Raw genomic sequence first — 22852 nt, forward strand, 5'->3', positions numbered from 1 at the left:
CTTTTAGCAACGACGCATAACAGTTATGCGTCGTTTATCGACGCATAATCTATATGCGTCGTTTTTTATAGACGCATATTATTTGTGCGTCTTTCAGTAAAGACGCATAACATTTGTGCGTTTCATTAATAACGACGCACAAATGTTATGCGTCACTCACTGTGCGGGAATTCATCTATTGCTCTTCATTAAATTGGAATTAAGTTAACATGCATTCACAAAAATAGAATTTTGCCATACTTTAGATCATAATCATCTTACATAGTTCTTTACAATCCCATAACTTAAGCTTCAAATTCTTCTTTTTTTTTTTAAGTTGTAGCCAAAATAATATTTACAGCTATCAATTAGCGTAATTCTAAACTCAATTAAATACATCAAATTAAGTTTATCTCTTTTGATCCAACTCTGATTCATCTCCAAAAATCTACCTTAATTTTCAATTCTCTTCAATTTACAGGATAGAGACTAAATTAATGCCCAAAAATCTACCTTAATTTTCAATTCTCTTCAATTCTCTAACTTTTTGCTTTAATCCAACTTCCATGAAGATGGGAACTTGTGAAGAGAAGGAAGATGGAGATAGGCACATGGAGGCCAGCGGCGATTATATTAGAAGGAAGTGGTGGCGATTATAAAGACGAAATCCATTGAGAAGTGAGAACTGAACAAGGGAGAGACACAGGAGGAAGAAGAAAATACAACTGACATTTAAAATTAATTTGTATTTGTGACAGTGATGTATAATTTTCGAGTTCAAATATCAAGCGTAAGATTACACAAGTGTGATGTATAATTTTCGAGTTCAAATATCAAGCGTAAGATCACACAAGTTTAATAAAAATAACTCTAATATTACAACGATACTGCAAGATTACATCGTCGAATGTAGTTATTCGAGTGTCGAACCACATGGAGGAGTTTGATTATTTAACAAGAATTGAAAAGATTAAAAAAACTAAATTTAAGAATTAAAGTACGAAAATGGAGAAACTCAAGAGATAAAGAACATTGCTCCCAACAACATTCGGATGAATCACTATTGTATTGATTCTATATTCAAATTCATAAGCTATTGAGAACGATGATCAATTTTACACTCTAAAAGTATTGAACATACTTAAAGAATTATAGTACTAATACTAGCTGAACACATAGCTAAAAGTACCTACTCATTAGACTATTATTCCCGCGAAAGCGCAGTAAATACTAGACTAACTTCTCAAAGCCAACAAGTATTATGGTTAGCTGAACACTTAACACATAAACATCTTCTCATCAAACTAAACTCCTACGGATGCATAGTAAGTATTAATTCAACTGTGAAGACTTTTTTACATCAATATTCACTTGTACATTTATCTCCGAACAAGATAAAATTAACAAGTTTTTCATCTAAGTTTTCATCCAATTTCCAAGTTAAAGAGACGTTGGGAAGAGGCAATTAATATACTACATTTGATGCATCAAAACATAGCATAAATGAAATTCGAACCATAGACGAAAACCAAAGCGAATGATTGAATATAGAATCTCTACAATCAATTCATCCTACTAGTGTTAGGAGCAATGAAGAAAGAACTAGCCACACATGCTAAAGAAGAAAAACCGTAAGACAAATGGTGTTCTCCGATAACCGGCGGTAGTCCGTCTCCGAGATGATGAAGATTGGATGCCGGATCCTCCTCCCTTCTTCTTCCTCTCTCTCTTCTTTTCTCCAATTTCCTCTCCCCAATTCCCATCCTTTCCTCCTTTTTCATCCCCCTAACTCACGAAGAAAACTGCTATTTTTCAGTTGAAAATGCACTATCCGGGCGGGTGTAATTTTAAAACTGATAAATCACCCGGTCGGGTGATTGTATTCTGGACTCCTCATGCATTGCGGAACCCACCCGGACGGGTGGAATATTGAAACTGAAATATCACCCGGTCGGGTGAAGTTCTGGACTCTCCATGCACTAAAAATTGCACCCGGCCGGGTGGAATTAATAGGCATAAAAATCCACCCGACCGGGTGCCTCCTTTTGAGAGCTCTCTAGGCAGTCCATTCGGGCTTCATTCCTACACCAAAAAACATACTTTTGCAAGCATCAAACTATATAAATCATGTAAAGTTAGGGGAATAAAAATATATAATTTGATTCGCATCATGATGGGCCTCAGTGTATTATGTATGGGCCACCAGTTTAAATTGAATGATTCGCTGAAGATGATTGGTTTTAATTTTTCATTTCTATATAATTTCTAATTAAATTATTATTATTATTATTATTATTATTATTATTATTATTATTATGTATGGCTTCTCTAAATTTAATAATTAGAATATAAGAGTTGGTTTCATTTCTATTATATTTGAAGCTGATAGTTTTTATAAAACGAGAAAACAATTACAATTTGTTATTGGTCATCTATTTTAAATTTAAGTTAACAGAATAAATTAATTTAATGCAGAATAATAACTTCTTGATGGTATAATTTACACGAGTAAAGGTTATTAATTCATCATTTTCTTTCTAGTTATTAATTTTTTTGGGATGTTACAAAAATCAATGCTATATACTCCTACTATACATTTGTATTTACAATGTGAAAAACATGATCAATATCGCATGAAATTGTGTTCGATTTTCTGCAGGAATTTGACGGCTGATGCTGCGTCCTTGTTGGATTTCATCTCTCCGTAAGCACCGCAACAATCAAATTCTTATAGTAAAAAATAAAGGTGTCAATTAATTATGGATGAATGAAAAAAGAAAGTTATGTCAATAAATCATGGACGGAAACAGTATACAGAGATCTATTTTAATCATGCAAGGCACCTTGTCAAAACATCAAAAAGACCAAAGATACATAGAGCATGTACAAAATGGTGGTTGCATTGGTTTTACAATAATGAAACGAATAGGTGCAAACCAACTTTGAAATCTTGCATCAAATTGAAGTTAAGTTGTTGGTAATGAGTTGTGCTATGATATCAAGCCAAGTATCAGGAACACCAGGCAGGCACCAATGCAGGCAGTCTTGTCCCCACTCAGCCACTGCATCCTTCTTCCCCAGCCACACTGCCGGATGAGCATCGGCTCTCCACTCGCTCAAACGACTCAAATCCAGGGGTCGGATGCTCGTCCCCTTCAACATATCCCCAATCACTTCATTCACTCTTCTAGCTTCTCTGTTTGTTCCGTTGTTAGCCGGATCAAACCATAAAACAAGTTTAGATTCTTCGAGAGGCTCGTTGAACAAGCAACTTCCGTTCTGATTCCAGTCGCCGCCATGAAAATGCTGTGGTGACTGCAGCCGCCAGAACTTGAGCACCTTCTTGGGGAATGCTTTCTCAATATGAGCTACCATGTTCTTGACAACAACTTTCAGCCCATCCATCAATTCCTGAGAAGGATGTATTGGCTGCCCATCTCGGAAGAATACGAGAGGAGTCTCTTTAGGGAATTTATCGGGACCCCACCTAAGCACAAGACGACTCATTATCGCATCAAGATACAAAATGAAACAACCAAAATGAGACCACATAACAGCACCTAAACAAAAATCTTCCCAGCCAGAGGAAAGGTGTGAGTAAGAAAAGATTAGAGAATCACCAGTGACCAGTGTTGAAGACCAGAACATCGTAGAAATCAGAAATGTTAGCCCAATCATTTGCCGGGATATCAACATCTACTCGATATATTCCTTTAACTCCATCTTGACCAGAAAACCCAGGCTGTTTAGTCTGCCACCTTGTTTAATCAGTAATTAGCTAGTGAGGAAGCAAATCCAACAAAAAATACCCATGGACATGGTACATATCATAATATATATCCAGCACTTAAAGAATCACATGTAAGAGGATCAAATTCAGTCAGGTAATGTCTGACACGGTCATACACACTGCTCAGGTAGAAAAAGGTGAGATCATGGATTATATGAAAGAGGCAAAGAGATGCAACCAATTTGATAAAAAAAAAAAGGACAAACATGTAGCCAATACGATGTTCAAATTAAAAGTATATTAATGTGAAAATCAATCCATTGAAGGAAAATGGTAGCTACGTTTATACAGTTTCTTTCTCTCTAATTTCAGACAGTCTAATATTTGTGTGTGTGCCAGGAAATAAGTCATCTTACATAAAGTTTTGGTTCATATATAAATGCACTTTAGAAAATAAGTCATCTTACATAAAATAGAGACTAAGATATTATCTAGCTTTTTGCACTAAATAGCCAATAAGAAGATTTATAATTTCTCTTATGTTCGACTACGAAATACTAAAGGAAAGATATTTACTCTAGTGACGTCTTTCTTTCTAATCATTGCGTTCCAATAAGTGAAGATTTTACCTGTTTGATCTAGATGAGAAATATCCTTTCACTTCCCTACTTAGACTTATAAACAATTCTACTGTTCATTTAGTAACACCTAAAGTTTTATACTAGTAGTATGTTTCAAATCCAACTTACTCGTGCATACATCATCAAATCTTGGAAAAGTTAAGGTCTGTGAGAACGACATACATTCAAGGCTAATAAATCTACATAAACAGCCAACCTGCATCATCATATCATCATAAAGACATTAGATGTGAGCATAGATTTCACCAAATACAGTAAGCAACCTCAGCAGCTGCATTGAGTTCCAAACGAATAACAATCAAATACAAACTTGTTTCCATATACTGAGCAGCTCAATTAATACATTATGCAAGCTTAACTGATGAATTACTAAATAGAAAACCATATACAAAATCAATATAATAATCATCATCAAATCCAACAATGCATATCACAATTACCAAAAGCCAAGTCTTGGTTATACTAATGAGCTTCATAAAACATAGAATTACTAAAGTATCCCAAAGGAAGAATGCATACTGATATCTGGCCAGCAAAACAGCTCGATGATAGGCCACAGTCACATTGAATTTGGGGAAATAAGCCCCTCTCCAAGCACCCCTTCTCTTCCATTTCTTAGCACCAGGATCACCCACTCTCAGCACACACAGAAACGACACCAAGAAGTTCTCGTTCAAAGAGTCCCCAACAAACCCAATATTCTTATTCCTCATCAAATTCAAGAACCCGGTCGGGTCGACCCGGTCCAGATCGCAGCCGCGGGGCATCCATTTCCAGGAATTGATCCGGGCCATGTTATCCCTCTGATTCTTGATGCAATTCCACGCATTTCTGTGGAAGGGGCAGGTGGAATCGTACATTGGTTTGCGAGTGGGATCGAGAACCCACCGCCCCTCGAAGAGATTGCATGCTGCAGAGCGTAAAATAGGGGTTTTGGAAGAGGGGGGTTGTGGGATGAAAGGGGGGAATGAGGAGTAGAAGAGGATGAGGAAGCAGGAAGGGAGGATTAAGCAGGTGATGAGTTTTGGGGTTAGTTTAGATGCCATTAACACTCATGTATTCTCTCATCCCTTTGCAAACTTAATTCTTTGAAATCAAGTGTGAATTTTGAGATTTTACACATTACTAACAGGATCTGCCGATCAAATTCAGTTTGCGCTGGAGATATTTTAAATCTTGATATTTTTCAGCTTTATTTTATATGGAGAAACGTGTATTAATAATTTCAATTATTAAGATCAATAAAAATCCATTAAATTAGTACTCCTACTGCAAATACATTACAAAATGAAAATGGAAGTTGTAGATGTCCAAGTAGGTTTCAATTTCCTCAAGCTTTCTTTAGTACTAGTGCTTTTTTTTCTTTTATGTGGAGTATTTTATTATTTTATATAGATTTTGCCAAATAAACACCTGACATTTACCCCATATATCTTGGAGATGACCTAAAAATAGAGTGGCTATTGTTGAATTCAAAAGTCTCAAATTCAAATCTCATAATTTATAGTAGTACATTTTGCAGTTCACCTACTATTCATTTACATGACATAGAAAAGTGAAAACAGGCTTCGTTTATTACCACATTAAAACAATGGATTAGTTAAGTTGAATGATTATTCATCAAATAATTAATTCCTTCAAAACAATACAAAATGCTAATCACAATCCCATATCATTAATCATTAATCATTAATCATTAATCATTAATCTTGCACCGATCACATGTTCTCCACGATAACCACCACTACCTTTTGAATTCCACATCTCTTTCTCTTCTTTCCTTATTTCCAGATTCCCACTCCCATTTTCTCCATCTTCACGCATTTAAGGAGGAGCTTCACAACACCTGCGCTGCTCCTTTTTCACTACCCAGTGAGTTTACCAACTCTAACATTTTTTTTAATGGGACGCCAAAATCTTGTGCAAGTTTGACTTTTGATGAACTATCTTTGTCTCACTAGTGTAGCGATTGTTTACTCTCTTGGGGTTTTTTATTTCATTCAAATATTAAGTAGTTGCTTTTAGGCTTTCTTCATTATGTTGTGCTTTGTTGACAAAAATAGGATTTTGATTGTACTTGCTGGGTTCGTGTGCCTATGTAGATATTTTGAAGCATTTTAGCAGATTGCTTTTACATGTTGGATAGTAGAAAACTTGGTTGCAGTCTACATAATTAGGAGAAATACTTGTATATCCGAAGAGTTTCTTAGATAGTTTGATTTGTATTCATATTTTCTACTGCAATGATCAAATAGGGATAGTGTATCCTAATTACTAAACTGATAAAGATAGTCATGGTATCATCCTTGCTATCGAAGTGTTATTACATAGATCCGTTTAAGAGATACCATTGCTTTGTCTCATATCCGAATTCGTGGAGCATATTCTGGACATTAACATTAAGTGAATAGCACCTGAGATAATGTACACCTCAATGTAACTGCATATGCTCTTTACCAAATTATGTGCTTATATAATAAGGTAGTTCTTTGCTTGTTCTTTTCAGTAATGGATAATGGCGTTTGCCCGAGTTTGTTTCCACTGCATCGCAGCAAAACCATCCACCTGGTTGGTAATTCTTATTTGATACTTAAAAGTTTCTAACTGCGTCCAGGGAATATTTGAATATGCTGCATCTGTGGTTTGAAGGGCACATAACAAGGTTGTCTTCTATATCTCGATTTTGCCAATTTTTCAAAGGCTTTATGGTCTCATTAAACCATATGTTCAGGTGAGGCATGCTCAGGGAATCCACAATGTAGTTGGAGATAAGAACTACAAAGCTTATATGTCTCCGGAATATTTTGATGCTCACCTAACTCAGTTAGGCTGGCAACAGGTAGGAAAGCAGCCACCGGCTTAGTCACTTACATTCGTGTAGTGTCTGACCTCTAGCACTTCTATCAGGTTGACAACCTACGTAAACATGTCCATTCAAGTGGCCTCATAAAGAACATTGATTTGGTCATTACGTCTCCATTATTAAGGTAGTACCTTTTGTACAAACAATCTCCAATCATCTTAAATGATAATCTACAAACTGTTTCCTAGATGCTGGCTGTTGTCCTGCTATTATATAATCGGCTTACAATAATGGGGGAATGCCTATCTTTTTGAATTCATAGGACCATCCAAACAGCTGTTGGGGTATTTGGTGGTGAGGCCTATTCCGGCAAGATGGATAATTTACCACTAATGGTGACAAATGCTGGAAATAGTGATCGGTCTGCTATTTCAAGTCTTGATTGCCCACGTATTGTTGCAGTTGAACTCTGTCGAGAACATCTGGTATGTTCACTGATATAACATGTTTGCTTCATGAGGATTCCATAATTGATGTTCTTGGTAACGGTCCTAGAGTGCACAAAATTTGATACAACTGCTTGTACAAACCTAAGAGAAAATTTCCTTACATATTGATGAAACCAGAAAGCCCCATGGATTGCATTTATCTTTTCGTGTTGATGAAACCAGCAAACCAAAATGATCAATTAATCAGTTGCTGCTTCTTTATAATCTGTAAAAATGCCAGTAACATCTGCTAACATGAATGTATAAGATCAGCTGACGCTCCTAGTTACTCGCGGGCCATTTGATATAACTTTCAAAGCGATTTTAATCCATGTTTTCTGGGAAGTGTGTGGTATAGTGTTTACCTAAATTATAACCCTTTTTCAATTAACACTAATTAGTGAACCTTTTCCCATGTCTAAATTTACTTTCCAGAGTTGTATACATTTGAAATAATGATGAATTTGTTGTAATTTTCAACTGTCATAAACCTCAAATGTGTCTAAGAAAAGTGGACATGATCTAAGGCACACCAACCTGCTCCCACAATTCTGGTTGCAGGGTGTTCATCCTTGTGATAAGAGGAGAAGCATTAGTGAATATCAGTCCCTGTTTCCAGCTGTTGATTTTTCACTGGTAAGTCGTTTAACCTTAAGGATATACGTAGTATATTTTATTGGTGAATGAGAACTTGCCTGAGATGCATACCCATACCCATACGCATACCCATACCCATACTTTAATGATTTAGGGTTGGGCTTGAGAAAATATCCTAATAGCTATCTCGAATTTCATTCAGATAGAGAGTGATGATGATGTATTATGGAAGGCTGATGTCAGAGAGACCAAGGATGAGGTTGCAGCTAGAGGAATGAACTTCATGAACTGGTGACCAATTCTATACTAAAAACTTTCATATAAACATTTATCAAGGGTAAATGATCTCCATGGACCGCCTTATTAAGTTTCAAACCTTTCTTCTCAGTTAATTGAATATGATAGTACATCTGCTTTAACATCATTACAAATTTCTTGATCATCGGCTGATGATTAACCAAATCCAAACTGCTCAGAAAGTTAGGCACTGAGTGGGATTTAGATGGAAAGGAATAAGGGAATCTCAAAGATAGTTGTCAATGTTGCTTTTATATTTAAGAGCAAGTTTCATTAAGTTCTTTGCAAGTATGGGAGTATTAAATGTGTTTGCATACCTTGTTCTATCTAACTGGTTATAAAGAAATATGTCATCTTGACAGAGTAGGGAGCTACCGGTCCATAGGCCTGCTGCATGAAGTTGTTTATTGATATAGGCATATAGCTAAGTTTACTTCAGTCAGTACTAACATCCACCGATACTCACGCATCAACATGCATGAAGTGTGTAGGGACCCTTCGCCCGTATCTGGTGCCTTTATTCTGGCTTTCTAATCTTCACCATGCATATATGCTGTGTTTCACTTTGCTCCCCCTGACTTGTTTGTCCATGTCTTAGGGTGTAATTTTGATTTTGTGTATATTTGCAACCTCAGTGATGGTTCTCAAGAAATAAAAACACTTAACCATATATGTACTTTCAGCTGCATTTATTGCACTCTTCTTGTATATATTTATTTACACAGGTTGTTCACACGGAAAGAAAAGGAGATAGCAATAGTTACACACAATGGGTTCGTATTTCACACACTGGCAGCGTTTGGTAACGACTTTCACCCTCGTGTGAAGAAAGAAATCTCTCGTCAGTAAGTGAAACTGCATCATTAGAATCCCTACCCGTCTTTAGTATCAAAATTTACTTGATTTTGTTCATGTATTTTGTCCAATCACATCAGACCTTCACACTATATTGTAGAAAATGAGCAGGCTTCAATTGCTTATATATTAATATTTCTGCCTTTCAAATATACGCTTAATGATAAGTGATTGTATTTGGGCTAAATCTATCAATGTTCGAATGGTTTGTAGTTTTTCCAACTGCGAGCTTCGTTCCATGGTTATCCTTGACAGAGGGTAAGTCCCATAACTCAACCCAAGGCTTTGATTATGAATATTATTCAGATTCAGTTAAATTGAAATAATTGGTATATTTGTTAGTATGGTTGGATCGCATTGTTCATCAACCAACTTTCCTGGAAAGATTCCAACCGGACTGGATTCGCCTAGTGATGTCGCTGCTGATAGCAAGAAGCAAGAGGAGTGACCAAACTCGCTGGCATTGATTGAGAATGTCTTAACTGATGGATGAGGCGGTCGAGACTAATTAAGCACACGATGTTTCAGTAAGTGGACATTCATAGAAATATGGCGCCTTATCTAATTATTTTCTTTGAATATTCAGTGTCATGTATGGCATGAGTCACATGACTGAGTTTCTTCACCATCACAATTCACATCTATTATTTGCCCACAATGTGGTGAATTTGTGGTTGAATGATTGACAAGCCTTGTGCTTATATTCATGCAAATTTGACATACTTCCTCAACAATACAGGACAGAAGTAGTGTAGAAACAACAAATCAATGTCAGATTTCGATAATATCATCATGATTGATAAGGGCAATTGTTTTTACTCCCCTTTCAATATGTCGTAATATTGCTGAGGCTTTTTCTTGGGTGAGCAGCAAAGTTCCTGAAAATATGATCTCTCTGTTAGTATTGTTTTTTTTTATGGTTACATGACCATAAATTTAAAGGCCGCACCACGGAGGACTCGAACCTGACACCTTTGGCCTTAGGCATTATTAACCTCTCTACCGCTTGGCCAACTCACACACCCTAGTATTGTTGTTTGTTATATGAAAGGCAAGGTGGGTTTCTTTTAATTTGATTTTGTAGATGTGTGATTATTGAGAATGATAAGAAACGTTGAGAACCTCAATAGCAGCAGCGAGACGTAAAATTGTAGCTTCACACCATGGGCGACCAATAATTTGTAGGCCGATGGGAAGTCCTCCTTTGTCATATCCAATCTCAATATCACAAAAGAACATATAACAATCAGTCAGCCATTGTGTTTGGATAAAATATGAGAATCGTCAGATTACTCACTGGGACAGATATTGCCGGAAACCCAAGAAGATTTGCCGTTACAACAAAGCGCATGAGATTTCCTGCAACTTGCAAATTTGTCTCTCCCAAACTAAGTGCAGCTGGAGGAATAACAGGTGCAGTCATCCTGAACAGAGGTCAATATGTTTGTGAAAAGAAATTGGTCAGGTGATAATCTTGTCACGAGTAGATGCCACATAGCCGTCTTAGCTTATTAGCACAGCAGTGGATTAGCTTTAGATATAATAGACAAGTTCAAACAGGCATTATCTGATTACTCTTAGTGGACCATAAGTTTCACTCGAAGTAAATTAAAAATAGAAAAAAAAGGCATCAGATGCACGAGAAGATCATCAATGTAAAAAAGCTTAGCAAAGTTAATCATCATACCCTGTAGTCGGAGTCACAATGACATCTACCTCTCTGAAGACCTCCATATGGTAGTACATGAGCCTTCTCCTGCAATAAACACAAGACATAAAATTTCAAGCACAAGTTCAAATATAGTAGGATGCATGACAGATTTCATGGATATAATTTTGTACACTGATAACACACGCACTATAACTATCTTTGGAAGCATTATAATGAGAAGAAAAAAAAAAGGAGTTACTGGCAAGTAGTCATCACCACAAATAGCATCAGAAAAGTGGAAAGGGTCACAATACTTGTACAAAATTAAAGAAATTAGTTTGTACTTCACTAGTTCAGAGCAAAAACTTGAATCTCAATTATCATTTTCCCCCCAGTATAATCCTGATTATAAATATAAATAAATTAAATGACTTACCTCAGACATTGAGCAGCAACATAATCTGATGCTGAAAATGACTGGAAAAGTGCTAAGTTTGTCCGTGTGTCAAGTGTGAACTTCGCCTTTTTACTGAGTAAGTGAAGATTCATAAAATTATCAAGTCAATAGATATACACAATACAGAACCATAACGTAAAGTGAGAACTCAATTTCAGCCTGTGTACATGAAAACAAAGGTAAGTGAACAAACCCATCTTCATAGTCAGGATTCAGTCCACATGCAGATTCAGAGCCAATTGAAACAATGTGAGCAGTGCGCATCTCGAGAAGCTCAGGGATAACTATCTCCACCATCTTTTTCATCAACAGTAAAGACTAAGGAACTTAAAGCAAGGAAACTTAATTCATAATCTTAAGAAAGCATGAAATTTACCTTGCATCCATGATTCTCTACTAAACGATTGAGAACATCATCACACTTGTCAGAGATCTCAGTGGAGAATACATCATTAAACCACTGCAGACCAGATGTCATATTAAACAACTGATATTCAAGAGCTGAGAGAGAAAACTATCCTTGATGTAAGAGGCAAGTGGTCACCTCTGTATACTTCCCCAATGTTAATGATCCATAGCCGTGGGATAATTCATTTGAAGTTAAATCAGGCACACAAGGAAGAGACTGCAAAGAGAAGAAAGCCAATTTACTATCTTATGTTTGGTTCTTCAAAATCCGGAGATTAGTTCCCAGTGTAATGAACTTGAGATTACATATCAGTTGTGATATTGTGTAATAAATTATACTCATTCCATAATCCATCCACCACAAATGTGCCTTATTAGGCATCCACAAAGTGTATGCAACTTTTTTTAATTCCTCTCCTTATAATTTACCCTCACATTACTCCTTATTTACAAAAAAATAACTGCCTATGGCCGACCATCCTAACCCACTCTTTGCCTCTGATGGGACACATTTTCCACTAACCAAAAATCTTCCTAACATGCTTTTATAACCTGTGTTATCCTAAATGTTGCACACCCTTGGTGGATTAAGCAGTATTAGTAGCACATAGAACCCCTACCAGAGCTAGAAGTTTAAGTGGGCCTTGAAACTCAAGAAGTAATCATAGGTTAGGAGATTACAGGTTTTAAAGCAATCCTTTCAGCAGTTGAAGATCCGAGAATTGCTGCATACCTGAAGCAAGATCGGTAGGTAAACTGATGAATCTTCTACCAAGAAATACAAATGCTAAACACCAATTCAAATGCCATCATCAGTAAATTTGATACTTCCAAGGAAAAAGATGGGAAGAACCGAATATTTCACATTAAGAAACATATATGTAAGCTTCTGAATTTGTGATGCAGGATTCATACATGGTGACAGTTGTGTGGTAGAATGACAAGTGCTACATGTAGTTGTCATATAAAACAAGAAAATACAAGTATACTTTGGTTACCATGCGGATGTTACCAAAGTAATATACATGAGTTTATACTGGAACTGTCTCAAAAGGTTCAAGTAATAAATAAACATGTAGTATATGGTAAAATAGTATTTAATATCTCAAGCATCATAACTCACACTAATATTGCATCTTCAACATTTGAGGTGATGGGTCCAATAATCTCTACTGTTCCTGAGTCACATATTGAGCTGCAAGAAATACAGACAGAACCATAGTATATAATCCCTGCAGAGCAAAGAAGCTTTTTCCCCTAAACTATTTTAAGCAGAACTTTACTGAAATATAAAGTATACAACAGCTGATAGAGTAATTTAAAACTATCTTTTTCATTCATTCTTCTTATTTTTATTATAAAAGTACTTAACTGTTTCACTACATCACACAGTTTTGCAAGTATCTTACCTTATGAAAGGTTATGTACATTGGGTTAAGATGGTTGTTGCAATAAATATAAGAAGTGACATTGAAATTAATTAATTGAGTTATTGATCATGTATCTGGAATTGGATACAATATGATAGTGTAATTTCAGCATATGAGTGAGATATCAAGCCCAAGTTAATGAATAAGTTTCAACATCTTCATATTCCCTAATACATGGCAATCAGAGGATTTAGCTCTCCTGTAGGGGTAATATCCAAATATCATTTGCTTCTTTAGAATGCTAACCTTAATGTTCACTGTGATTAGATGGTTCCTGTAACCTACAATGCACATGCTTATTTACAAGACCTCTGAGCTTATTTGCTATTTGTAAGAGTCCTTATTTGACATAGATGTTAAAGACAGTCCCATGTTCAGCTATTCTATCCCACTGGTTACCCCTTATGATAAGCATATAAGATAGGAAGCCCTAACTTAACCCAAAACCATGGTCAAAGGTAAATGGTTGAATCCCTCTTATATGCTATTCCACACTTTCGTGTGAAAGCCATGAGGGATCGTATCAATCCATCTCTCTTTTAAACTGAACGTCCACGGGCGGCACGTGCTAGGTGGCAAACCCAAAGCCACGGGCCCACCATCCCCATTGCTGCCCTTTTCCTTCGGGCCCACATTTTCCGGTGGATCCCCTTTGGTCACACCTACGGGTAGCCCCTTTCCGTAGGACATCCGGATCCACGTTCGCCGCACCAAATTGATAAGCATATAAGATAGGAAGCCCTAACTTAACCCAAAACCATGGTCAAAGGTAAAGGGTTGACTCCCTCTTATATGATATTTCACACTTTCGTGTGAAACCTCTGTGAGATCGTATCACCTTAACAGTAACAAGAAGGTAATAAAAGATGATGAACGGTATCTACTTTAGATCTTGAAATACAATCATATTCTATTTGTTCAAATGGCAGTCAAAATTTTAAAACTGGCAGTTGGAAGATGATTCTTTTAACAAAAAGTGGTAAAAGAGCACAAGAAATTCACACTCTTACCCACTCATATCAGTCCTTCCATATGTTGATTTCAGTCCTACTACACCACACAGGGAGGATGGAATACGGACTGAACCTGTATTATGAATTAAGCATATTACTATTGAAGCAATATAATTACCATGCTTGGTTTACAAGAATGAACAGTTGTGTAATTCACAACCTCCCCCGTCCGTTCCTAATGCTGCTGAACATAACCCAGAAGCAACAATTGCAGCTGGCCCTGAAGATGACCCACCAGTGTATCTTTCAGGAGCATGAGGATTTCTTGCTGTTCTGCATGTGAGAAGAGTCAATTTTGGATGAACATCTACATATTTATGGTCAGTGGCCTGCAGTGATAGAAAAGCAAGGAAGCATAACAATAACAAATCATCTATGCTATTATCTTTCTTTGACTTCCCTTTTAAACAACAGAAAGTTCAATGCTAGCAGTTCTCCAAGCTGATAGACTATATATTTACCTATGAACAAGTGCAACAATTTCATTGCAAGTTGGCATGTCTTCACTTGCAAATGCATAAACATAACAATGAGCTATCCCCTATGAAGTGAAACTAAAATCACTCTGAATATAGGTCACAAGAAAGAGATTCCTGAATCCAAATCTCACTTTCCTACAACAGTTTATTATAGCAGCTCTTGGATAGCATGTAAATTTATCATACAATATTCCAGTTATCACGTCTTCTTTCATAAGAAACTTAAGAAGTTCTATAAGCGAATAGGAAAATATACACAAATGGATGCCTCAAACAATTTTCTCCATTGATAAAAGAATGTCTACCATGCTTAATTTTGTTTAACTAGGTTCTTTGAATAATCCTAGATTTTAAGCTACAGAGAAGAAGTGCTTGAAAGAACATCTTACTATCTAGAACAGTCCATCAAGAAATGCTTTAATTCCCTACATTTCATGATTTCTAAAGCATAGACATGCCCAAAATCTGGTTGTTAATGTTAAAATCAAAAGAATCATTTGTGAGATCAGTATTTGGATCAAGATAATGCAGCGTGTTGATTAAGTAAGGAAACAGTGGTATGCTAGAAGTTCCCATCACATAGCTTAGCTTCATATAAAAAAATATTTACTATTCCTATCAAATTTAGGAATTAGTAGCCTAATGACAACTCAGTAGACTTCAGCTGGACTTCGCTTTTTGGTTTTGCAAATTGTTAGTTGAATTTACAAAAAAAAAAAAAGAAAGCAAGCATACCCATGATTTGGATTATTTCCTGTTGTTCCCAGACCCAATTCATGCATATTTGCCTTTCCAACTAAGATCACGCCACAGCTACGTAATCTTCCAACAGATGCCGCATCCTCTTCAACAGGACGAACCTCATGGAAGAAGGTTGATCCACCTGTTTGTCATGAAGCAGTCACAAATATTTTGATAGCTGACAAGGATGATTCAGCTCGTAAATTCAACTAATTACCTTTTGATGGATGAGGAAAGCAATCAATATCATCCTTAATTGCCATAAAAATCCCATCAAGGATTGATACTGGGCTTCCTGAACAACATGCTCGTATAAGAGATAATCTATTGTGAACATCATAATGGGACATGCAGAATTGTATATTTAAGGAAACAGATACATTGGAAGCGCAAAATTCTGTACCTTCCTCAAACCTTCTGGTGGAGGATGCAGCCTGCTTTCGTACAAGTTCAGGGTCATAAGAAATCAACAAGGGAGTAGGAGGTTTCATATTGTTAAAATGGTCCATTGCTGCAATAAACCGCTCCGCAACCTTAAAACATAAAATTTTATCAATGGATTCATTTTTAAATGTGAAACCTGGTAGAGTTGCCACTTTATATTAGCTTACAATAGATGGGGTGGTAATTTTGGATCTGTATGCATATGCAAAGTCTCTAATCTTCCAATAGCGAAAAGGTGAAGGATCAGTGCTCAAACTCTTGGCAGGCTCATAATTTGGAAGTATCTTTACAGCTAATTCAACTCTTTCCTCAGGCCTTTTGTCCTCGTCTAAAGGAACAACTCCTGTTTCTGGTTCTGCATTAGAATATAATAGTAGTCTGTCAGATAGATGGAAATAGTAATAACATGATCTATCACTGAAGCTAACACCTATAAACTTTGGATTCATGTTTCTGTTCCCTGCTTTTTACTCCATCTGATAAAATATGCAACTTTATTTGAGGACAAGACAAATCCTAAAATAAACCAATAGATTGTCGTGGTTTCCATTTTCACAAGTGGAGATCCGATAGTAAAAGTAGTTCATTAGGAAGTCAGCTTAATTCTAATAGAAAAAAACTTGTTTTCTTCAACTCTTTTTCTTTTGCATTGCATCGTGTAAGTAGTGAAACTAAAGTCATGTTGCTTCTGTTTGAGGTCATAATTACCTTTCACACAATAATCACTTAATGTCTAAAATTGAATAATATTTGAGTTCGCTGGTTAGTGGTTACATAGCAAACATTTGGAAGTGACTACATCATTGTGATCAGGGTTTGCCTAGAACTACTCCACTATAAAGCAAGGGAAAACAGAGATAGTCTAAATTTCTCTCAACACACATGCTCAGCTTAATTGTTCAAACCTGGAAAAATCAAATGACCAAATACCTGACATTCAGATTCAGAATCCATGAAAGATCATTTCTATTACATATAGGAGTGGTAGAGATACTAGAACAAACAGGTGCGGGGTCATGAAAATAAACCTCGAGGTGGAAATTCAGGTTTGAACATTGGAGCCTCGGGTATCACGGTATTCCTCAGCATCTGCTAATCACAAACATCAACTTAATTAAGCTTTCTGAGAAATACATCGTATAAACTCGCACAAAATCTCGATTCTACTTCCCCAATTCAAAATTCAGAACCGTCAAATGAACGATTAATATTAAGAAAAAAACAGTACTGCTAACCTCAATCATTTTATTCTTCTTCTTCAATTGCGAAATTATCAAAGAACCAATCAACGGCGCTTCGAGCACTTTGACGAACAACTTGAGTCCAATTCCAGTCAAATGCGGCGCTGCAGTAGGGAAATTTTCAATCAAAACCCGTAACAAAAAAAATTAAATTCATCCATACCAACAGTAGTGATTAGAAAACCTTCAATTGTTTCGTACTGGTACTTCACCGTAGCCAAATCAACTTCTTCGGCCGACACCATCACTTTCTTCTTCCCCATCTTCTCACACAAAAGAAAAACAATCAAACAAAATAGTAGGAGTAACTAACTTGGAGGACCGATCGTCGAGCAGCACTCACATTGAGTAACTCTTGTTGTGAAGCAGTCAAAATGGGCAGAGGAGAGGTATAATGCGCCAGCCGGCAGCTGAAGGTTGGTTGAAAGTGGGTCAGAAATTAATAGAGGTTGACATTTGACAACAAAAATATTAGTCAATTACTGTCGATCCTTAGAGCATCCACAACCGTGCTCTTGCCAGCGGCACAGTTGTGGGCCCGGGCAGTACTATTCATACCTGCTCTCTGGCAAGAGCACAACACCCACAACTGTGCTCTTTCGCAAGGACGAACACAATTAATATAAAATTCAATTAAACAAAAACATTTCCATAATATTAAAATCCATTTAAAAACCACAATAAATATTACAAATTACAAATAAAATTAAAAAATACATAATTAAAATCCTAAAAATTAAAAATTACATAATTAAACTCCTTAAAATTAAAAATTACATAATTAAAATCCTAAAAATTAAATATTACATAATTAAACTCCTAATAAGATTACGCATCCGGCAGGATCAACCCCAATTATTTTTGGAGACCTTTTATCATGGTCTCGCGTGTTTCAAGTTGCGTGGGGGTCATAGATGACCTATCGGCCATATTGAGTTGGCTTAAGAGCATCCACAGCGAGTTGTTCGAGGGTGGAGGTGGCACATAGGGAGCGGGAGCGGCTTCGGGAGTCGAGCCGCGACGACGGTTGGCCGCCGCCTTCTTCCTTCCTTGGGGGCGGCATTGGGAACCGCTCGGTCCGGCGTCGGGGCTACCCAAGTTAGCTCCGGCGAGTTGGCTAGCCACTTCTTCCGAGCCGGAGTCGGATAGGGCTACCGACCTTGATCGTTTGGAGGAGCCGCTAGAGGAGGATGTTATGCCTCCCTTATACTTCGGGTGCGTCCGCGTCTCCTGCCAAACATTAAGATATTTGAACGACTTACCGTTCATGGATTGGTAGGTGCTCAGCGCGGCGGTGATGATGTCGACCTCGCTTCGGCCGCTCCCGGCATTCCGGGACTCCTGGATGAAATAGCCGTTGAACTTGCCAATTTCTTTGTTGGCTCGGCCGATGCAGTTGCGCACCATACTCTCGTTGCGCTCGATCGTTCCCGGCGGCCGGTTTGCATTATACCGGCTAGAGACGCCCCACCAAAAGTGATCGCCGGATTGGTTCGTTCCAACCACCGCATCTTCGGAGATTTCCAAGTACGCCTTGAACAATCTTTCCATCTCCGCCGGTGAGTACGGTGTGCGGACACCGGCGCGAGATGGAGGAGTCGGCATTTGGGAAGGGGCGCGAGGCCTAGGCTCCGGTGTCCACCCGTAGCGCCCTTCGGAGGCACCTTGGTCGTCGATTGGGTATGGACGGTAGCCACCCGGAACGGCCGAATCTTGGGTTTGAGGAGGGGCCGAATATTCCGTTTCCGGACTAGGAAACGGTTGTGAACCGAACCATTCGGGGTTCCAACTGTGGGAGCCCGAAGGGTTATCGTCTTGGCCGGACATAGTGATGTTGTAGGGTATGAGAGAATGAAGATGAAAATGGATATGAGAGAATGGAGATGAGAATGGATATTGGAGAATGATGATGAGAGTTGTGTAGTTTGATGTGAATTTTTTGGGTGAAATTGGGGGTATTTATAGATGAAAGTGTGTATTTTTTGGGTAAAAAAATGAAAAAAAAAAATTAAAACGGTGTAAAAAACGGTTATAAACGGATATATTTTTTTGGGGAAGTGAATTTTTTTTTATCGGGTTTTTTAATAAAAAACCGATTTTAAAAAAAAAAAACGTTTAAATGCAACGGCTACGCCGTTGATGAATGGGAGCGCGCCACGTGTGCGTCCGCTGGCACGGAAGTGCTCGATACATCGAGCAGCGCCGTGCCAGCGGCGCGAGCGCAGCGGCGGCGGATGGCGTCCGTGCCAGCGGCGCGGACGGCGGTGGCGACGGACGCCACCGCTGCGCATGCTCTTATGGTTTTTGTAATTTAGTTATCCGATAAACCAAATCAACAAAGACAAATTAAAACATGTTTAATCTAATAAAAATTTGATAACTCTAGAAGAATTAATTTAGACTCTACTCGAGAAGACCATCTTCATGGAGCAACCCTAAAAATATAAAGCCGAAGGTTAAAGACATACGGTATAAAAGATTAAGAAACCATTTATGAACTCGAGTAAACCTCTAGGTCATGAAACCTTTGGTTTGATTAATTATGAAATCGAAGTAATATCTAGTGAATTAAATATGGTATCGAAGTAATATCTAGTGAGTTATAGTTGGCATAATTGTACTGAAACTTTATTGATTAATTATTTACCTTGTAGCTTGTTATGGGAAACTGTAACGAATAAACATAAATGCCGAGGAATAGGTTAAGACCCTTAACTGTTAATTAACTGTAATTAGCGTAAGACAGCCAGATTCCTTTACTTGTAATACGGCAACTTTACTGTCTCAGGATTCAAGGTCAGAGTCAAATTAACATGTGTTTGATTGAATTCATCAAGGATGCAAAACGATTTTTAATTGGTATTTTCTAAATAATTAAAATAAGCGATTGTGGAAATTTTTGTGATTAAAATTTAATTGCTATGAGTCATTTGTGGATGCTAATATTTTTCTTCTTTTGTTCCAAGTTATGTTTTTAATTCTTGAGATAATAATTTATGACGTTAATAATCATAACCAACAAACTTTTAAGTATTATATTATGGTGGGTTGTAGTTTACAATTTGTATGATTTTGAAGTCAGATAAAGATGTACAGGCTAGCACAATTTATTATCACGATATATAGATATCGAAAATCGCTATATTATATTGACTTCAAAAGTCTTTACTTCGTAATATTAGTCTTAATAAAATAATGATCTAAACAAGCCTTGTCATGCATTAATTTGTTGGGCCACATGGTGCGGACGAACTACTAAATCCAAATTATTGTTATTAAATTTTAGTTCTAAATTGATGAAGTCAACTGATTTTCGATTAGTTCTGGATTAATAATTTAGTATATTTAATTAAAAAACAAGGAAGGCAGCATCAAAGTTTATCTCTGATTTATAAAAGTCTACAAAAAATGATTCAAACTGTTGATCATGGTTTAATACTTTAGTATAACAATCGAGAATCTATAATGTACCTTAATCAATGTAGTCATGTTACTTTCAAATTTTTGCAGTTTAGATTCACATGGGATTCATCTGTGGTCACACATGCAGGAACGAGTTTTTATGAGTAATATTTTCTTGACTTTTATAATTTTATTCAATATTTGTGGTGAAAATCCTTTATTCGTTGGAAATGTTAAAAAACAGGGATTCTTAAAAGTATGAATTATATTTAGAGAAAACTTCATAACCACGTATTCACTTATATTTGCAAAAAAGTACTAAATTGGCAGTACCTAAAGATCTAATCGAAAAATTACATTAAGCAAAAATAGTAAAATCAATTACACATGTAAATGAAAACTCTTAATTAGTCAATTGACAGTTTTCGATAATTTATAGTATATGTTCTATATATGTTACGCCAATCGATAATTATTAAGGAATTTAAAAGCCAAAATTAATCAGTCAATGTAGAAAACGATTAAGTAGGACAACGGTACACAACCTAACAAAACAATGACTAAGATTGCAACAATAGTTTTCACCACTCTCGATCCTTTGAATCAGGCAGAAAAATAATATTTAATGGAGTATAAACTGGGTTTCAAAGTTTGGGTAAAAACTTTTTATCCAATTTTCCTACTATATTCTTAAAACGTTACTCATCTGACCTAAAACTGTTCATTTTGAAGAACATTAGGTATCAAAGTTTGGGTAAAATAACAAAGCAATTTAACCTTGCAGATCAATAGTCTAGATAATTTATGTAAAATTTACCCAGTCAGATCTGACCGAAAAAAAATTGTGGAATCCTATGTGTGTGTTGAAGGTCATGTAAATAATGGCTACTACTACTACTACAGTAGAAAATAAATAAACAAAGAAATCCATCAAGCCTTATCTTAGTTTGGCTAGTAGTCTTATTTTATACAAACAACTTGAAATGATAAAAGATTTTTTTCAGCTTTAGAAACATTGCAATATCATACAAAATGTTGTTTCTCATAAATAGTTATATATAGCGTTTGATGGACAAGGAATCATAAATGCACAAACATAAATTGCACAATGCAACCATAACTTTTTATTCGAGAGAACAGTTTTTTTTGTCTATTAACTTTGCCAATGAACCAATCATTTGAATTCTTTTTTATGATTCATTAACTTTGATATAATATCGATTAACTACTTTTTCATTATTTAAAACTTTTTTAGATGAAAATACCTTCAAGCCCGTAAAGGGCATTTCATGTTGGTTATTTTAGTGTAATTGGATTATGATTGATCAATATTATCATAATGAAACATCATATAAGTTTGGAAGTGCGGAGTGCACACTTGTTTGAATTCATTATGATTAGACGGGGGTTGGGGCAACGCCCCCGAGTTGCGGGGTCCAAGGGGCGGCAGTCCCTGGCTGGGGTCAGCTTGGAAATTTTTTATTTCCATTAAAGTTGTTGTGTAGAAAATTCATCCGGAAATATAATTTCTGATAGTCGAATGACTGATTTGCAATTTTTGAAACTCCTTAGTAACTGTTAAAATCAGTTAAGAAATGGAAGAGACGCAATGCTTCGTGAAGAGACGCGATGTTTCGTTTCATGCCTCTTCTTATTGATCTTTTTCGGTTCAAAGTGTGATCGTAGAATCAACATACGAAACTTCTAAAACCTGAATGGTATCCGATCAAATATTGGTAGAACCAACAAATTGATTTGATCTGAAAGTGTTGTTCACGCCTTTCAGTATATCCAGTTGTTCATGTTTCAGTAAATATCAATAACATTTCAGTCTATTTATTTTCTTTCTTTATTAAAATTTCAATTTATCTCTTCTTAATATATTTTGCCCCTCTCTTCCTTATCTTTTTCTCTTCTTTCCCATTTTCCCCATATCTCTTTTAATAAAGAGGAAAAAATTAAGAGAGATAAATTAAAATATTTTAGAAAAGAAGAATAAATAGACTGAAATTGTAAAAAAGTAGATCAAACAACCGAAGTAGATCAAACAATATTAAGTAAAAAAGGTTTTACTTGAGGGTATTTTCATCTGAAAAAGTTTTAAATAGTAAAAAAATAGATCAAACAATATTACATTGAAGTTAATGAACCTAAAAATATATTTCAAACGTTACGGACTTGATACATTAACAAAGT

The 22852-nt window shown here is 36.4% G+C and overlaps 3 protein-coding genes across 5 annotated transcripts; 1 reads left to right on the forward strand and 2 right to left on the reverse strand.

The window, feature by feature from the left end:
- Positions 1-2743: 2743 nt before the first annotated feature.
- On the reverse strand, positions 2744-5515 carry LOC121809490 (protein trichome birefringence-like 12). The gene is made up of 3 exons (XM_042210141.1): positions 4870-5515; positions 3600-3737; positions 2744-3466 (listed from the first exon to the last, which is right to left on the reverse strand). The coding sequence occupies exons 1-3, from the start codon at positions 5394-5396 to the stop codon at positions 2935-2937; spliced, it is 1197 nt and encodes a 398-aa protein (XP_042066075.1). The 5' UTR covers positions 5397-5515; the 3' UTR covers positions 2744-2934.
- A 531-nt stretch (positions 5516-6046) lies between these two features.
- LOC121808061 (phosphoglycerate mutase-like protein 1) lies at positions 6047-10103 on the forward strand. 3 transcript variants are annotated; one of them, XM_042208399.1, is made up of 10 exons: positions 6047-6222; positions 6857-6918; positions 7082-7189; positions 7258-7337; positions 7476-7638; positions 8203-8277; positions 8441-8529; positions 9261-9380; positions 9604-9648; positions 9733-10103. In XM_042208399.1, the coding sequence occupies exons 2-10, from the start codon at positions 6859-6861 to the stop codon at positions 9836-9838; spliced, it is 846 nt and encodes a 281-aa protein (XP_042064333.1). In that variant the 5' UTR covers positions 6047-6222; positions 6857-6858; the 3' UTR covers positions 9839-10103. The 3 variants fall into 3 exon arrangements, with proteins under 3 accessions (XP_042064333.1, XP_042064335.1, XP_042064334.1); XM_042208401.1 differs by lacking the exon at positions 6857-6918 and adding an exon at positions 6965-7012 and having other exon boundaries at positions 6048-6222; XM_042208400.1 differs by having other exon boundaries at positions 6049-6222; positions 6857-7012.
- On the reverse strand, positions 10058-17676 carry LOC121808060 (fatty acid amide hydrolase-like). Its single transcript, XM_042208398.1, has 20 exons — positions 17598-17676; positions 17439-17517; positions 17249-17358; positions 17042-17102; positions 16181-16368; positions 15973-16102; positions 15787-15864; positions 15564-15711; positions 14510-14622; positions 14347-14422; positions 13030-13101; positions 12588-12639; positions 12043-12123; positions 11875-11958; positions 11692-11795; positions 11478-11570; positions 11078-11146; positions 10688-10814; positions 10513-10608; positions 10058-10268 (listed from the first exon to the last, which is right to left on the reverse strand). The coding sequence occupies exons 2-20, from the start codon at positions 17515-17517 to the stop codon at positions 10206-10208; spliced, it is 1824 nt and encodes a 607-aa protein (XP_042064332.1). The 5' UTR covers positions 17598-17676; the 3' UTR covers positions 10058-10205.
- Positions 17677-22852: the final 5176 nt, after the last annotated feature.

Source organism: Salvia splendens, chromosome 6 (genome assembly GCF_004379255.2).
Source record: "Salvia splendens isolate huo1 chromosome 6, SspV2, whole genome shotgun sequence".
Taxonomy (NCBI): Eukaryota; Viridiplantae; Streptophyta; class Magnoliopsida; order Lamiales; family Lamiaceae; genus Salvia; species Salvia splendens.

What these genes read in the sequence shown, in the direction of transcription:
- LOC121809490 (XM_042210141.1), bottom strand. Translation starts at nt 5,396, where the DNA reads ATGGCATCTAAACTAACCCCAAAACTCATCACCTGCTTAATCCTCCCT. An exon ending in GTTTTGCTGGCCAGATATCA is followed by an intron (nt 3,738 to 4,869) that starts GTATGCATTCTT and finishes TGATTAAACAAG; the next exon opens with GTGGCAGACTAAACAGCCTG. An exon ending in GTCTTCAACACTGGTCACTG is followed by an intron (nt 3,467 to 3,599) that starts GTGATTCTCTAA and finishes TCTTGTGCTTAG; the next exon opens with GTGGGGTCCCGATAAATTCC.
- LOC121808061 (XM_042208399.1), top strand. Translation starts at nt 6,859, where the DNA reads ATGGATAATGGCGTTTGCCCGAGTTTGTTTCCACTGCATCGCAGCAAA. An exon ending in GCAGCAAAACCATCCACCTG is followed by an intron (nt 6,919 to 7,081) that starts GTTGGTAATTCT and finishes CCATATGTTCAG; the next exon opens with GTGAGGCATGCTCAGGGAAT. An exon ending in CTCAGTTAGGCTGGCAACAG is followed by an intron (nt 7,190 to 7,257) that starts GTAGGAAAGCAG and finishes CACTTCTATCAG; the next exon opens with GTTGACAACCTACGTAAACA.
- LOC121808060 (XM_042208398.1), bottom strand. Translation starts at nt 17,517, where the DNA reads ATGGGGAAGAAGAAAGTGATGGTGTCGGCCGAAGAAGTTGATTTGGCT. An exon ending in AAATTACCACCCCATCTATT is followed by an intron (nt 16,103 to 16,180) that starts GTAAGCTAATAT and finishes TTATGTTTTAAG; the next exon opens with GTTGCGGAGCGGTTTATTGC. An exon ending in GTTGCTGCTCAATGTCTGAG is followed by an intron (nt 11,147 to 11,477) that starts GTAAGTCATTTA and finishes TGTTTATTGCAG; the next exon opens with GAGAAGGCTCATGTACTACC.